The sequence below is a fragment of the Pinus tabuliformis genome, chromosome 6 (assembly GCF_031772625.1).
Source record: "Pinus tabuliformis cultivar Carrire ecotype Pingquan chromosome 6, CPIR1, whole genome shotgun sequence".
Taxonomy (NCBI): domain Eukaryota; kingdom Viridiplantae; phylum Streptophyta; class Pinopsida; order Pinales; family Pinaceae; genus Pinus; species Pinus tabuliformis.
In genome coordinates this window covers 1,575,110,543-1,575,127,412 of record NC_142292.1, presented here as the reverse complement: position 1 = coordinate 1,575,127,412, position 16,870 = coordinate 1,575,110,543, and the positions used below count along the sequence as shown (strand labels likewise).

At 35.5% G+C, this 16,870-nt stretch overlaps 1 protein-coding gene across 1 annotated transcript; it reads right to left on the bottom strand.

Moving 5' to 3' along the window:
• Positions 1 to 14,043: 14,043 nt before the first annotated feature.
• On the bottom strand, positions 14,044 to 16,555 carry LOC149264810 (uncharacterized). Its single transcript, XM_089390437.1, has 2 exons — positions 14,361 to 16,555; positions 14,044 to 14,254 (listed from the first exon to the last, which is right to left on the bottom strand). Exons 1-2 carry the CDS (start codon positions 16,422 to 16,424, stop codon positions 14,177 to 14,179), a joined length of 2,142 nt encoding a protein of 713 aa, XP_089246563.1. The 5' UTR covers positions 16,425 to 16,555; the 3' UTR covers positions 14,044 to 14,176.
• Positions 16,556 to 16,870: the final 315 nt, after the last annotated feature.

The following is a 16,870-nucleotide window of genomic DNA, read 5'->3' as shown; positions in this document are numbered from 1 at the left end:
TATATCCTTTATCATTACATTTATTTTTCTATCTTCAATTAATTTTGATGATTGGAAATATATATATATATATATAATTTTAAAGTTAAAAAAAATATTATGGCTATAATGTGAATTATGTGTTAGTAGATAGGAGGAAAATGTGTAATTTATTTCATGGTAAATATGTATTGGACAAATGACATATTACGAATTATTGTAGATCCATTTTAAATATGTGTTTAACACTTACATAAAGATATAAAAAATTAAGAAAAAATTTGCACCAATAAAAATTTGATCCCTTTCAATACATGGTGGTTAATATATTTCAATAATTTTTTAATAATTTGTTTCTAAGTATGAAAAACATATATAATTCATTTTACATTTAAAAAATTTCTGACCTGATATATCAAAAATCAGTAAATTAAAATATATAATTCATTTTATACTGGAAAAACTTTGACATACAAAAAATCAATGTAAATATATCTTTAATCCATGTTTATTATACAAAATGACAAAAGTTTTAAAATAATTTGAATATTGGTTTAATACCTTTAAAAATATCGTAAATCTAGAACTACAATCTTACCTTTAATCTAAGATTCCTTCCAAAATAATCGTTTACGTTCGAAATATGTACGATGTAACAAATTATGGGTGATGTGATTTTAAAATATGGGTGATTAATGATTATTCTAGTCAAAACAGTACTAGTCGTTGACTACTTTTAATGTGTTCATAGTGGTACGCTAAAATAAGAAACATAAGGTGACATGATTACTTTGATTTCAATTATTTGTGTGGGGGAATGATTAATTATTATCGACATTTATTTCCAAGGGTGTGATTGAAGTTAAATTTTAATCTCTATGAAAATAAAAATATATCATATTTTTAAAAGTAAGTTTCATTTTGGTTTTTGAAAATGATTTAAATATTTTTTTAATCACCTTTTATTTATTTATAGAAATAATTTAATAATATAAAATCTAAGAGCATTCCAGTATAGAAAAGTTTAATTTTTATAACATTCAAAATTTATTTCAAGATGATAGTTATGATTTTTCTCAAATTTATGAAATTATATGTTTGATGATTTCAATTTCTGGTTCATCGAGAAATTTTACCATTTTCTATGAGGAAGATAATGCAGTAGTTATAAATAAGTATAAATATTTAAATGTTAGTTTAATATGAATGTTGGTTTAATATGACAAAGATATTAGTATTGTTCAATGAAGCATTAAATCAAATAATAATAATAATTTATTGTTTAATTAAGAATAAAGATAGTTAAAAAAAAAAAAAATGCTTTTATTAATAAAATTACATTTTTTTTTTAAATATGCACAAAAAGAAAAAAATCATAATTTTATTCAACTTTTCAAAAAGGAACAAAATTACATTTTGTAGATGTTATCTGCATTCAGTAATGGCAACCTTTCATCTTCTAAGCATATGAAGAAAAAGAAATACAAAAGCCTAAGAGAGATTAAGCCTTATAACAATCACTTAACTTTTCTTTCTTCCCTTTCTTTCTTAAGCCTTACAAAAATCACTAAGAGAGGTTAAGTCTTATAACAATCACTTAACTTCTTTTTCTTCCCTTTCCTTCTTAGTACCTTCTACCATATGTCGAGGTGCGGGTCAATTGGTGTCATTGCCATATTGCTAACTATGGTGTCTGGTGGGGGTTCTTTATCAAAACTGAAGCCTTCTAATAAATGGTCCCTCTTTGATCCTATCATTCCATCCTCTTCGTGTGCAATTGAATTATGTTATTCTATAGTTGAGATCACTTATCATTCTGTGCAGAGTTGGGTTTTAGATTCAATTCCAAACTATGTCTGAGTTCTCTCTTCTTCTTGGTCAGGAAGGTTCTATGTTGCTCCCCCTTCTTCCTCCTCTATGTTGAAGTGATCAAAGGGTTGTCATACTTATTTTTTCCTAATATTGTCCTTTTCTTTATTTTGGGTCCTTTTTTTCCTGAGGTCTTATTCCTTGAAGATTTTATGGTTGGTAACATAGGCCACATCTAAATGTTGTGTTTTCATATTCCAACATTTGGGTGCAATCGAAGGTTTGATGTTTCATATTGATGTCGTAAAGAAGACCTTTACTTAAGTTGATTTCTATGGAGATCCTGGAAAAGGTGAAAACCCTTTCTCCATTATTTCATATTCCAACTTTTTAAAAGACCCCAAAGTATTTTATATGTTTTCAAGAACCTTAAGATGGTAGAAAGGAGGGAGGAGGTTTGCCAGCCTCACCCACACTGGCATTTTTGTTACCACCATTGTTGTGGAGCAAATTTTTCGGAACCATGGGTTAATAAAGAGCCTAAATCTTCCCCAAAACTAGGTACCATCTTTCAGTACTCTCTCCATATAATTCTGGGTTATCTAACTGGACATAATGTATCTTTTGGAGCATAGACAAATATCACAATTGTGGGTCCAGGTTGTGAATACCCGATAGTGCAAAGCATAAAATTTGGTCTAAAGCCCATTGAATTTTCATATTACTTTTGTGGATTAGAGAACATAAAAGTGTTGGTTTACCTCTATTAGATTTACCTCCATGCCTAGTGGTTGTTGTAATTGGTCCACAATATAAGGTCCAGGGTTTTAATTTTATGGTTTTGATGGGTTTTATCCCTTTCCTTGCATTTCATCCTTGTAGGAGACAAAGCCTATACGATTTCTAGATCCTGGGGCACCCCTTGCAGCATCAAATTCAGTATTATAGTGGAGCTTCTTGAAATATTGTAATTCTACAATTGAGATAGATCTTGGAGCTTCTTCCTTTTGTGTATAAGATGATGTATAATCACAGGATAAACCAGTTATTTCTTGATTCTCTACATCATATTTTCCATAGAATCCATGCCCTTGAGCTAAAAAAGCGAAGATATCCCATTTAAGGATTTAATAAAAATTTGAAATTCCTAATAATTCAACTTGTCCTTTCCCCCTTCAAACCATAATACAGAGAAAAATTAGGGTTCTTGATAGATTTACGACATATAGAACACTACCTAGGTTATAAGTGAAAAAAATATTAATTATAATACAATTGATGTAATTAATCTAAGTTGTAGAGTAATTCTTCAGCAATTAGATAGACTACAAATTTGTTTTCTTTTTCATCAACTTTTCTTAATTTTCAGTAGTATTCTTCCTTATATGGAAGCCTTATGTAATAGGTTAAGCATCTCACAATTATTAGCAGAGATGCTTCTTTGTGACAATAGTAAAATGTCGACAAAAAATAACTCAAATCAGTTAGTATTGTACTTATTTTATTCACAGAATAAGAAAAAGTTATATTTTATTCTCTGAAAGAAATATTGAAACAATTTAAAAATAACTATTGAACTCAATAACTAGCTTTGTCAATATACCCTCTTTCTTCTTGTATTTGAAAAAAAGCAATCTATACTATTCTATTGTTATTGTTATTGATATTTGATTAGGATTGTTAAAATAATTAATAATAGATATTGGACATTACTAATGTTATTGTCATTAAATAATTTTATGAGATAACTCTCTCACATTAATCTATTATTCATGAAGCAAGCCTCAATCAATTTATTTTTTAACACAAAGTGAATTATATTAGTATTACAGTTCATAATTTACTTTGATATTATCAACTATAAAAGTTGTCTAAATTTCCTATAATAAAATATAATGATGATGGTAATAATGATGATTAAAATCCACTAGGAGTGAATATAGTTTCTCCGAACTTTCTAGAGCATAAATTGATGACTCATAATAGTCGAAATCTTATGTCTATGCTAGATGATCCAAAATGGATCCTAGGACAATCTCTAAGTTTTCATGAATTCTTTAAAAATCATGCCAAAGATTCAAAATATTATAAATATCAAGCTATCGGAAGGAATCCTCATGATAGTTGCAGATTATGATCAGCACGGATCAACGAGGGCTGTCGATCTAGCGCGTAGAGTGGTGGACTGTGGTAACGCACGCTGACATCAACCAACAAATGTGGGGATAATTTTGAGCAACAGAGGTAGTTTCCACAAGTCACTAATCACATATCATAGGGCAAACCTCTCAGAGAAGGAAATCCCTGAGCGCCCTGACTCGAAATAATTATAAAACGCGGAAAATATTGTTTCGGCTACAACGGAGAGAGATTCCACAAAACCGGCAGAATATCAGAGGGGCTTCGAGTGGTAAGTGGTTTCAATCGAGTTCCACCCGATGCCATACAACGATTTCTGTGTGTCCTAGGGAAGAGAGAGAGAACTTCTCATATCGGATGGTAAACATCATGCTACTCAGTCGCTCGATATGAACAACAACCGTAGGATCTGGGGCCCCCAGATCAACGGTGGAGACACATTCCAATGGATGACCAGATTTGACAAGATTATAAAGCAAGATCACATAGGATTTGAGGTCCGATATGGATGATGTGTTGGCAAAGGTCATGTTTCATGGGCATTCTTGGAGTTAACAGAAAAAATGGTTGTTTCAAATATGTCCAAGTTAGGAAATAGGTGGCCACCCCCCTGTGAGGCGTAATATAGTGACTGATGATGTAGGACAGAGGGATTCAAACGGACAGAGTCAGGGGAACTAGAAGGCCAAGAAGCGAAAATGAATAGTAAGGAAGTAGATTGGCTTAAAGCCACAACCTGACAGAGAGAGAAGGGGGCAGAGCTAGAGTAAAGACAGAGACATAGAGAAGCAGAGAGTCTGTGAACTCCAGAGAAGGCTTGAGAGGTTCAAGCAAACTCCTATGTATGTCTGTCATGGATTGAGTATCAGATTGGGCTCATACAATTGTAATTGATAGAGATTGGGAGGCAGTAAGGAGAGTCTGTGTACTCGAGAGGGGGACTTGGGGGACCCAAGTACGGTCTTACTGATTTGTATCTGTTGTGTGAGACTCAGATTGAGCTCACTTTTAAAAACTCTACTCTGAAGACATAATAGAGAGGCCACCACTGAAGGCTGGACCAAGAGACATAGCCCAGGAGTATTGGGTGAACTCCTTATTAAACTTATTGTGTTTATATGTGTTGCCTATTATGTTTTCTCTTACTGCTTCATTGCATGTGTATTTCGTAATCTTATCAATCCGTTGCATAAAATAACATAGGCACATCCATGCACATGAGTCTGTAATATGTTATTAATTATCTTAGATCAATTTCAGCTCAAGTGGTATCAGAGCTTTGGGTTGCTAAGGTTAGATAAGCTTCTATTGGACTGTTGTGAATGCTAACTAGGTCAAAGCTTAAATTAGGAGAAGGAGAATTGGTTGAATCTAACCCAGAAATTGGTTGAGTATATACTAGGAGGAAAATGTCAAAAGAAACTCCCTTGAAATCAGACTCTTAGTTCATTCACAGTTTCATGACAATGAGAGCCATGGTAGAGGAAATGTATCGAGTATTTAAGAAAGGTCGAAGTGAAGATTCTTCAATCTCCCATGACAAAGGAGCAGAAGAATCTCTCCTAAATAACCATTCTAAAGGCAAATGGAAAGAAGAAAAGATTCCCACACCTCCTGATAGTCCTGAAAATAAAAAGAAGAAAGCATCTTTGATTAAATTAGATGTTAAATTTGATTTGCCTGTTTAGGATGGAGAGTTGAATGCATAGAAGCTAGATAACTGGATCAGATAGATTAATGTGTATTGCAGGGTGTAGAATATTGATTCAGACAGTAGTAAATTCAGCTGGCTAGCCTGCACCTTGGAGGAACTGCCTTGGTATGGTGGGAAGGCCGAACACAAGTTGACTTGAAGAACCATGGTAAAATTCTGTCTGCCTGGAGTGAATTTGTGTCTGCAATTAAAAAACAATTTTATCCACTAGCTTATATGAAACAAGCCATGATGAGTTTGCAAACTCTTAGCCAATTAAAAGGGAAAAGTGTAGAAAGTTACACCCAAGAATTTAGAAAAAGAGCTTTGATTCTAGGCATTTCTTTAGACTCACCTGAAACTTTGCTGAAGTATATAGGTGGTCTACATAGTTATTTGAAACATACCCTTCTCATGTTTAACCCTACTAGCATAGATGAGGTATCTGTTCAAGCTACCCATCTAGAGGCTAGAGGCAAGAATGTGGTCCCAGAGGTTGGGGGATCATCCAAACCCACTGCAAGCAAGAACAAGGAAAAGAGGAAGCAAAAATGGAAAGAGAGAAAGGCCAATTCTTTACAAAAGACCAAACCTTCATGCACTCACTGCAAGATGGACATGATCACGAACATTGTTGGTCTTTGCATCCGGAGCTGAAACCAAAAAAGTTTGATGGCAAGAAGAAGAAGGTTGCTATTGCTGTTTAGAGAGACTTGGGGTTAGACTCAGGTGATGAAACAACCATCACAGCCACAGGTATACAAGGTAAAAATTCTGAAGCATTTTCTAGTAATTTTGCCCAAACTATTGATAGTGAAGAAAATGAGAGAAGAAAACATGAGCTTTTTCATATTAGAGTTATTTCCAAGCATCAAATGATTGATACTTTATTTTATAGTGGCTCACAAGTAAACCTAATTTCTGAAGCAATCGTAAAGAAATTGCGATTACTAACCACACCTCACAAAAATCAATATCCATTGGGTTGGTTATGTGATAAAACAAAGTTACAAGTGACTAGACAATGCAAACTTAGGTTTTCCATTGGTTCATCATTTGTAGATGAGGTTGAGTTAGATATAATTCCCTGAGATATATGTGGGATTTTTTTAGGAAGTCCTTACTTGTATGATAGGAAAGCCATTTTCTATAGAGCTAAAACCAAGTATCAACTCGTTAAAGAGGGAATATAATATATTGTAAGAGCTCAAAAACTCAAAAATAATTATATTCTCATAAACTCAGGGCAGATGAAAAGGATTGTAAATTCATGCAAGCAATTTTTACTGATGGTTTTAAAGGAAAAGAAACCTGAAAAGACCAATATATTTGAGGGCTATGATGCTAAACAGTCGGCTGATTTAGAAAATGTTGTTTCAGAATATGATATATTATTTCAAGAACCTAAAGGTCTACCACCAAAAAGGGAAATTGTACATGATATTAATTTGCAGCAAGATGTTCCATTGCCTAACATCGGAATGTACAGGTTATCTGCTTTAGAAAATGAAAAAATCAAGAAGCAGGTACAGGAGCTACTTGAGAAAGGGTTCATAAGACCAAGCACATCACCATGCAAATCTCTAATCGTGTTGGTGAGAAGGAAGGATGGTTTGTGGAGGATGTGCATTGATTATCGAGCACTGAATAAAATAACGATCCAGAATTGTTATCCCCTTCCTCGCATAGATGATCTATTGGATCAGCTGAAAGAGGCTATTTGCTTTTCTAATTTGGACCTACGTAGTGGTTATCATCAGGTCAGAGTAGCAGAGCAAGATGCATGGAAGACTACTTTCAAAACAAAGCAAGGGCTGTATGAATGGCTAGTTATACCTTTTGACTTAACAAATGCTCCTACCACTTGCATTAGAGTAATGAATTATGTACTCAGGCCTTTTATTGATGACTTTGTAATTGTATATTTGGATTATATTCTTATATTTAGTAAAACATGGGAAGAACATTTGTAGCATGTAAAGCAGACTCTAAATGTTCTGAGAAAGGAAATTCTCTATGCTAAATTATCAAAATGTGAATTTGGAAAAGCATCTTTGAATTATTTGGGTCATAGAGTAGGGGGTGGTGAATTAAAGATAGGTCCCTCTAAGGTTGCAGTCATCGTAAACTGGCCCTAGACCCAAGTCTGCTACTGAAGTTAGAATTTTCCTAGGGGCAGCACAATATTGTAGAAAGTTTATTGCTAAATTTTCCTCAATTGCAACTCCTTTACATGCATTCACAGGATTAAACAAGGTGTTTTAGTGCGGAGGCAAATAGCAGAAAGCCTTTGACACCTTGAAAGAAAAAATTAGTACAACACCAGTACTAGCATTGCCAAATCTTCAACAGACATTTGAGATCGAAATAGATGCCAGTGATTATGCCATGGGATCAGTGTTGATGCAACATGGTAAACCCATATGCTACTATTCTGAGACATTTAATTTTGCAGTAGTTAATTATCCTACATATAATAAAGAATTGTATGCATTAGTTCAGAGTGTGAAAAAGTGGAAACATTACTTAATGGGCAAAGAAACAGTAATACATATTAATCGTCAACCACTTCAGTACTTACACTCACAAGCTAAGTTGCAACAATCAAGACACTATAGGTGGATGGGTTTCCTACAGCAGTTTCATTTAGTCATCAGATATAAAAAGGGCATACACAATAAAGTTGTAGATATGTTGTCCAGAACAATCATAAATGCATCTACTATACGTAAGCATAACTTAGTAATGTACGAGAGCTACATTGAACAATATGCTCAAGATATAGACTTTAAAGATGTGTATACAGCTTTAAGTAATGGAAAAAAGGTAGAAGAAGTGAATTACTATGTTAAGGACCAACTCTGGTATCATTTGGGGAAGCTATGCATTCCACAAACAGAGGGTATTAATATAATTAGGAAGCACATACTTCTCTGATATCAGGTCATTTTGGTGTAAGCAAAACAATTGCACAACTACAAAGATACTGCCATTGGCCAAAAATGCATGAAACAATTTCTAGATATGTAAGAGGGTGTACCATGTGTGCTAAGAGCAAGCCCAACAATAGAAAACTAGGCTTGTACGCTACATTACCAATCCCTTCCCGTCCTTGGGAAAGTGTTTCCATGGACTTTGTTGGGGGATTGCCTACATCTAGAAAAGGTCATGTTTATTTATATTTTATTGTGGATAGGTTCAAAAAAATGTCTATTCTAATACCTTGTAATAAGCAGATTACAGTTGAACAGACAACGAAATTGTTCTTTCAGCATGTCTGGGTACATTTTGGGTTACCCACTTACATAATATCTAATCGAGACTCCTGATTTGTTGGGAAGTTTTGGTCAAGTCTTTCGCAGTTAATGGACACCAGACTGAAGAAAATCACAACCTTTCATCCTCAAACAGATGGCCAAATAGAGGTAGTTAACCGAACAGTGATCCAGTTGCTCAGCGGTTATTGCGGTAAGCATCCCAAGCTTTGGGATGAACATTTATGTTATGTACAACATGCTTACAACCATGCTAAACATTCTTCTACACAAAGATCTCCTTTTGCGACCTGTTTTGGTTTTATACCAAGGTCTCCTTTGGATTTTGTCTTTGAAGAAGACATAGTAGTTGCAGGACACAACGATGTGGACAAAGCGACCAGATTCATTGAACAGATCCAAGAGATTCACCAGGAAGTGCAGGAATAGGTGGAAAAGAGCCAGGCCAAATACAAGGCAAGGCACGATAAACACCGGGTGGAGCACAGCTTCCACGTTGGCAATCAAGTGTGGTTGTATATCAACAAGGACAGAATGCAAGGTGAAGGAAAGAATTTGAAGCTAATAAGGTATGGGCCTTTTAAGGTACTTGAGAAAATTGGTGAGAATGTTTTCCACCTTGATCTACTAGCATACATGCACATCTATTCAGTAGTGAATTCAAAAAATTTAAGACTGTTTGAACCTTCATTAAGTGAAGATCCTAAAGAGCAAGGTCAATTTCCTTCCATTGATGATCTGTTGCCTGAATACCTCAATGAGCTATAGGAAGATACAGTTCTGGACAGGAAGGTGAGGACAGGATGCGTAAGCAGGCTTTGGGAAAGGAAGAAAGGAGAAGAGAGGGAAACAGCCGCCGTGCAAGGGAGATGTTGAGTACCTAAGGATTGGAATCAAAGGTTCAAAACCCAACAGTGCAAAATGAATAGAGATTGGACAAGTGAGGCAGCTGTATCATCACTTAATTGATGCTTGAAAACCAACTTTTGGTGGTCCAAAAGCTTTTTCAGTGGGAATTCGTGATCCAGAATGGACCTTAGAACACTCTCTAAGTTTTCACGAACTCTTTAAAAATCATGCCAAAGATTCAAAATCTTATAAAGATCAAGCTATCGAAAGGAATCCTCATGACATTTGCAAATTGTGATCAGCACGGATCAACGAGGGCCGTCGATCTAGCGCATAGAGTGGCGGACCATGGTAACGTGCGCTGATACCAACCAACAAATACGGGGTTAATTTTGAGCAATGGAGGTAGTTTCCAATATGTGATTAGCGATATCCCAGGGAAAACCTCTAAGAGAAGGAAAGCCCCGAGCGCCCCGACTCGAAATAATTATAAAACGTAGAAAATATTGTTTCGGTTTCGACGGAGCGAGATTCCACAAAACCGGCAGAATATCGGAGGGGCTTCAAGCGGTAAGTAGTTTCGGCCGAGTTCCGCCCGATGCCATACAACAGTTGCCATGCGTCCCGGGGAAGAGAGAGAAAATTGCTCATATGGGACGGGTAAACATCATGCTACTCAACCGCCTGATATGAATGAAAACCATAGGATCTGGGGCCCCCAGATCAATGGTGGAGACACATTCCAATGGATGATCGGATTTGACAAGATTATAAAGCAAGATCACATAGGATTTGAAGTACGATATGGACAATGTGTTGGCAGAAGGTCGTGTTTTGTGGGCATTCTTGGAGTTAACGAAAAAACAGTCGTTTCAAATATGTCTAAGAGAACTGACACTCCTCTGTTAGGAAATAGGTGGCCATCTCCCTGTGAGGCATTATACAGTGACTGATGATGCTGGATGGAGGGATTCAAACAGACAGAGGCAGGGGAACCGGAAGGCCAGAAAGCGGAAATGAACAGTTAGGAAGCATATTGGCTTAAAACCATGGACTGACAGAGAGAGGAGGGGGTGAAACCAAAGTAAAGATAGAGATAAAGAGAAGCAGAGAGTTTGTGAACTCCAGAGAAGGCTTGAGAGGTTTAAGCGAACTCCTCTGTATGCCTATCATGTATTGAGTATCAGATTGGGCTCATACGATTTTAATTGACAGAGATCGAGAGTCAGTAAGGATAGTCTATGTACTTGAGAGGGGGACTTGGGGGACCCAAGTATGATCTTACTGATTTGTGTCTATTGTGTGAGACTCATATTGAGCTCACTTTCTAAAACTCTCCTCTGAAGACATAATAGAGAGGCCACCACTGAAGGTTGGACTACGAGATGTAGCCCAGGAGTATTGGGTGAACTCCTTATTAAACTTGTTGTGTTTATATGTGTTGCCTATTATGTTTTCTCTTACTGCTTCATTGCCTGTGTATTTCGCAATCTTATCGATCCGTTGCATAAAATAACATAGGCACATCCATGCACCTGAGTCTGTAATACCTTATTAATTATCTTAGATCAATTTCAGATCACTGGAAAATGACTAAGAAAAGCATTCCAAGATCAACCTGGTTTTGTTGAGTTAAAAAGTCAAAAAATTTGGTTATCTCGTAAATATTTTGAAATTTACTTTATCAAATTATAATTGAATTGACTATTAACCTATATAATATTATTGTTATAAAAAAATATTGATAAACCTTTTAAACTAACTAAACCCAACATTAAGACGTCAAATATTTGCTTGTGCAAATTTATATAAATTTGTTTTATGTAATTTATCATGATAATTTTATCACAAAAAAAAAAAAAACCCAATAATATTAATTAACAATAACTTATTATTATTCATTAAGACATGAATAGTTGAAATATTTTCTTCTACAATATCATATAAATTTATGTTACATAGTTTATGTTATCACAATAATAGTGAATATATCCATTCAAAGTAGTGAATTAAGTGATTTTCTAGTTGGTAGTTTTGGAAGAACTCAATCTATTTAATTCTAGTTTTACTTAAATATGTGTTTTATCTTAATGAATTTTACTTAAGTTTTCAAGCCATCAATTATATATATATATATATATATATATATATATATATATATATATACATATATATATATATATATATATATATATATATATAATCAATTCCAAATAAAATTGTAGAAAATTAGAAAAAAAAGAAAGAAAAAAACTAATGATATTGCTCGATGAGACTCCAAGACAATATCACATCATGTGGTAGTTACACTACTATAACCCTATAATGAGACACTAATATGAGGGAAAATTCCACCATAGGATTGAGCCTCTAGGATAAGCATAAACTCACCCATAGTAGGTTTTTGGACTTGTTAGAGAAAACATGTCTCGTTTCCCTCACATCATGCATTCCTACACTTTGAAAACTTAATCGTAAATCATGAACATAGAATGATAAAGGTTGAGATTCATGTAACATACCTACACCCATAGGTTTAAACAAGCTACTTTAGAATGTTTAGAATTATTTATAAAAAAATTTAAATCTTTGAATTAATAGAATTAAACATTTTTCAAGGGAAATCATCTATCAAATCTAAACTACTAGAGTAAGGGTTAATACAAAAATATACATAGGAGCTTCCCCATTATAACCCTTTTTCTCATCACCTGTCAAAATTGAAGTTGGGTGTGGGAGATAACAATCATTCTTCCAAATCACTAAAGATAAACCCATTTGACATATTAACACAATTAAATATGTTTGATATTTTCAAAGTAATATAAAACATGTTCATCTAGAATATTAGTTGGCTGAACCTCATTTTATGACCAAGTTAGAACTAGAAAATTCAGTGATAAGAGAAAACACACTAATTATATTAACAAAAAATGGCATCTATAAAATAATAATGATCTAATTTTAAAGTCACAACAAATCCATACACGGAATTGGTGTATAAGGGCCCCTTGTTTGTGGGACAAGGGACATGAATCCACTTCACTACTAAAGCTAAAGTTTAAAGAAGCATAGGGAAACATATGTACTTTATCTGATCTTTCAACATATAACCTCTCAAAAGAAAACACATATTCTTAACAATTAAACCCACTCAGCTTTAAAAAAATAAAAAATAAATAAATAAATATATTATAACATAGAAAAAAACCACCTTAAAAATAAAAATTATTTAACAAATTTATTTAACCGAGGCTAGTTTATATCAAATTTGTACCATGAACCTATACATTGCCCACTTACAATAACAGTGGGACATGTCGTTATTGCACTATTACATATTCACCTTGGGAACAACGATTCAGCATTTTCTTTTAATTGGAGATAGGTTGATCTAGATTCGTTTTAGACTTGTATTTTTTTTTTCTAAATGATATGAAGGAGAAATTAACAAACAAAAAGAAAATGTTAGAGCACTTTGTACCTCTATTATTCCAATGAAATGGAGAAATAAACCCCAAAAAAAAATAATTCCAAAGCACAATGTACCTCGAATTTATACCTCGAACCAAACACATTCCCCACTTGCCATAACAGTGGGACATGTCGTTCATTGCGCTGTAACATATTCACCGTGCTAACAACGCAGCACTTTCTTTCTTTTAATTGTAGATATGCTAATATATCCATATGTTAACCTATGTTCGATTTAAGTGTAATTATATAAATTATTATTCGATTTTGTACCTTTATTCTAATGAATGATATGAAGGAGCGAAAAAATAAAAAATAAAAATATTAATGCCAAAGCACTTTGTACCTTTATTTCAATGACAGAGAGGAATGAAAGCAAAAAATGGATGCCGAAGCACTCTGTACCATTACGATAATAGAATGGGTAATCATGTCTTTTTGATGCGAAAGGAAATTTAATTTAAATGGTAGTTAACATGTGAAGTATCAGCAGTTAGAGATTTTTTTTAGCCTATGGAAAGAAAGAAGGTGGTAGTTAACATGTGAAGTATCAGCAGTTAGAGGATTTTTTTAGCATATTGAAAGAAAGAAGGTGAGTGAACATGATCTAAAGAAAATTGGGGTGCTGTTATCTTTTATTATCTAAAATTGAAATTAATAAACAAGTTGTAACGGACATCAACGTGAACATCCATTACGCTCCAACAATTTTCCAAACCAGATTCTGTTCTGCATACTAGTTTTGGATCACAAAAATTATGAAAGACCTAACAAGCATACCAGTTTTTCAAAAACGCTGGAACTAAGCTGCTTCATATGAGCGAGACAATAAAAAATAAAAAATATTAGCATACGGAAAGTGCTACTCAATTCTAGGGGGAGAATTCTACGACTACCAGCGTCCTGATTGGGCACAAGCGGCTCGTATAGGCCGGAAACTTGGCTGCCGAACGATGAACTAGCGTTCCCTGCCTTCCTCAAGGTCTGGGATTGGATCACGAACACAAGCATGCATTGCTACGTTGCCTCCGCCAATCTGGACAATTAACAAAATAAGTAGGCTATACATTTTTTTTAATCTTCACACATGAAAGTAATAGTGTAACCAACCGTACAAAACAATGTGAGCAGAAACAACATACCTGATGTAGCAGTCCGTTGATTTTACCTCCTAGATAGGCCACATCGAATAGCTCTTCTTCCATCCGATTTTTACCCCATTTACTACACTCTTTTGCGCATTTACTGCACTTTTCTAGTATTGCCTTCTGCACCTCTTTTATCATGCATTGACGAATAACGTTGGCCAATAAACACTGCAAACTAGACATTGCATCAGGTGAATGAAGATCGATGGATTTTGAGGTTCTCTGCAGATAAAAATTTGTTGCTGAGCTCATCCAGTCTTCCGAGTCTTCCAGCGGATAGATATGGCTTTCTATGAGGCCTGATCCCTGTTCCGTGGAAACCGGAGCTACATACTGTCTTAGTCGCATCTTGATCTTCCGTTCCAGTAGTTTCATTGACTCTCTCTGCTCGGATTGATTGTCACTGTAACCTTCAAGAAGCTTCATTTTCAGGTGGTTTTTCCAAATTTTGTCGAGGGTGTCAAACTCTTTGTCGGCTGCGAGACTCACTAAATTGGTCTCAGGGTCCTCCGGATCTGGGTCCGAACTGTCAACAATGTCCACTAAATCCCATGCTTGAGAGCAAGCTTCGAAATCACCAGTGACAACATCACAATTAGTGCCATCGTATAAGTAGATGATAAAATAAATCAACGAAACTGCTTTCATCTTCCACGACTTTTTGCGAGAGTACATGAAATTCTCTTCTTCCAACCTTGTTGTAGCTCCATTTTCACAGCTGCCTCTATCGGGTCCAATTAGATTCTTTAATTTTCTGCATCTACACATACCCTGGGCACAGCCTTGAATCATATGCTTCTCTGTTTCTTTGAAGGCACTTTCATTTGCTATCCAAAGGCTGCATGCCATTTCTCCTGGCATTCGTACGATTTCCAAAGCTTTTCTGCACTTGGAAAATTGATCACTCTCTAATGCTGATGATATGTTCAAACCGGACAACAACATATACTTATCTTGGCTTATTATGCAACGCCGGATCATTCGGATTGAAATTTCGGAGAGAGACCAACATGCTTTGCTGAGGAAGACAATTAACATTTGCAGCCCTAGGCAGATAGGGAATACTAAGAAATGCAACCGAAATGCTGTGACTAAATATACAACAACAATTTCAGATATTGTTCTTTGACGATTCCGTTTCTCACGAAATAACCTGCCCTTTAACCTTCCATGAAGATCCTCTTGCACCGCAATGATATTCCTTGTCCAAAAGTCTTCAAAGTAAAACAAACCGCGCAAATTTCTTGGAAAGTACAGAACGGCAGTGAACCACCTGAATAAGACAATAATCCATCCTACTATGATGAACACAAATTGAATAATGTGCAATGGTGTTGCTGCTTTAAAAATTAAGGAAGCATCCACGTATCTCCATTTAACTACAAATATCACAATGCAAAGTGTGACTAAGAAGCAAGCCAATGAACTGAAAGCCGATCTGGCCATGATATAGTCAGGTTGGGAGGCGCGAACCACAATCCAGCTTTTGAGGACATGGTCCTCAATGCTGTTACACTCTTGTTTTTCAGGGTAGTTGGAACAACAAGAAAGCGCTGAGAGAACCTTTTGACAATTGATATTACGAATGCTTTTCCCAGCTAACACTGCGGAGGCCAAGAGCAGAAGTAGCAATATCATAACCGTGCATAACGTAGCGTCGAACACTATATGCCACATTGTTTCTCTTTCACAAGTCGGATGCGAAACATCATAAAACATGCCGAGGAGCACACTTAATACCAAGGGTCCAAGACCACTTATCACAACTCTCAAGGAAGAAGTGACCATTTCTGGAAGCAAATAGCTAATGAATACACACAGCAGAAGTCTTTGGCCATCCATTAACAGATCATACTGGCTCCCTGAATACAAATTTCGGGCAGATGAATTATCAATCCAATAGAACAACTGGAGAGTAAAAGCGCTAAACACGAGAGCTCGCCCAGGCACCCAATGCATCTTCCTCTTAAACGCGTTCCACGCGTCAATTGACACCAACAAAACAAATGCAACTCCGTAAGCGAAATACAACAGGCTTGTGACGAGCGGCAAACCCATCTTTCAAAACACGCGTGCGAGAGATGCACTCGCTGCTCTGAGATGATCGACGAACACAGTTTATAAGAAAACCTGAAGGGCCAGGTAGCAGTGAGTTTCAAAACGCTGAAGAAACCGAGCACTCGTGAGCAGAAAAGCTACCCTTAGTTCTTTGGCAGGCCTCACCAAAATGGAGAGATGAGAGGAACCACAAACACAACTTAAAAAGAGAGTGTGCATGTCGAAGTAGGCCTCACCAAAATGGAGAGATGAGAGGAACCACAAACACAAATTAAAAGGAGTGTGCATGTCGAAGTGGCTTTTGACCAAATGCTGAAGAATCTGGACACTTTTGAGCCTTAGTTCTTTGGCAGACCTCACCAAAATGTAGAGATGAGAAGAACCACAAACACAACTTGAAAAGAAAGTGTGCATGTCGAAGTCGCTTTTGACCAAATGCTGAACAA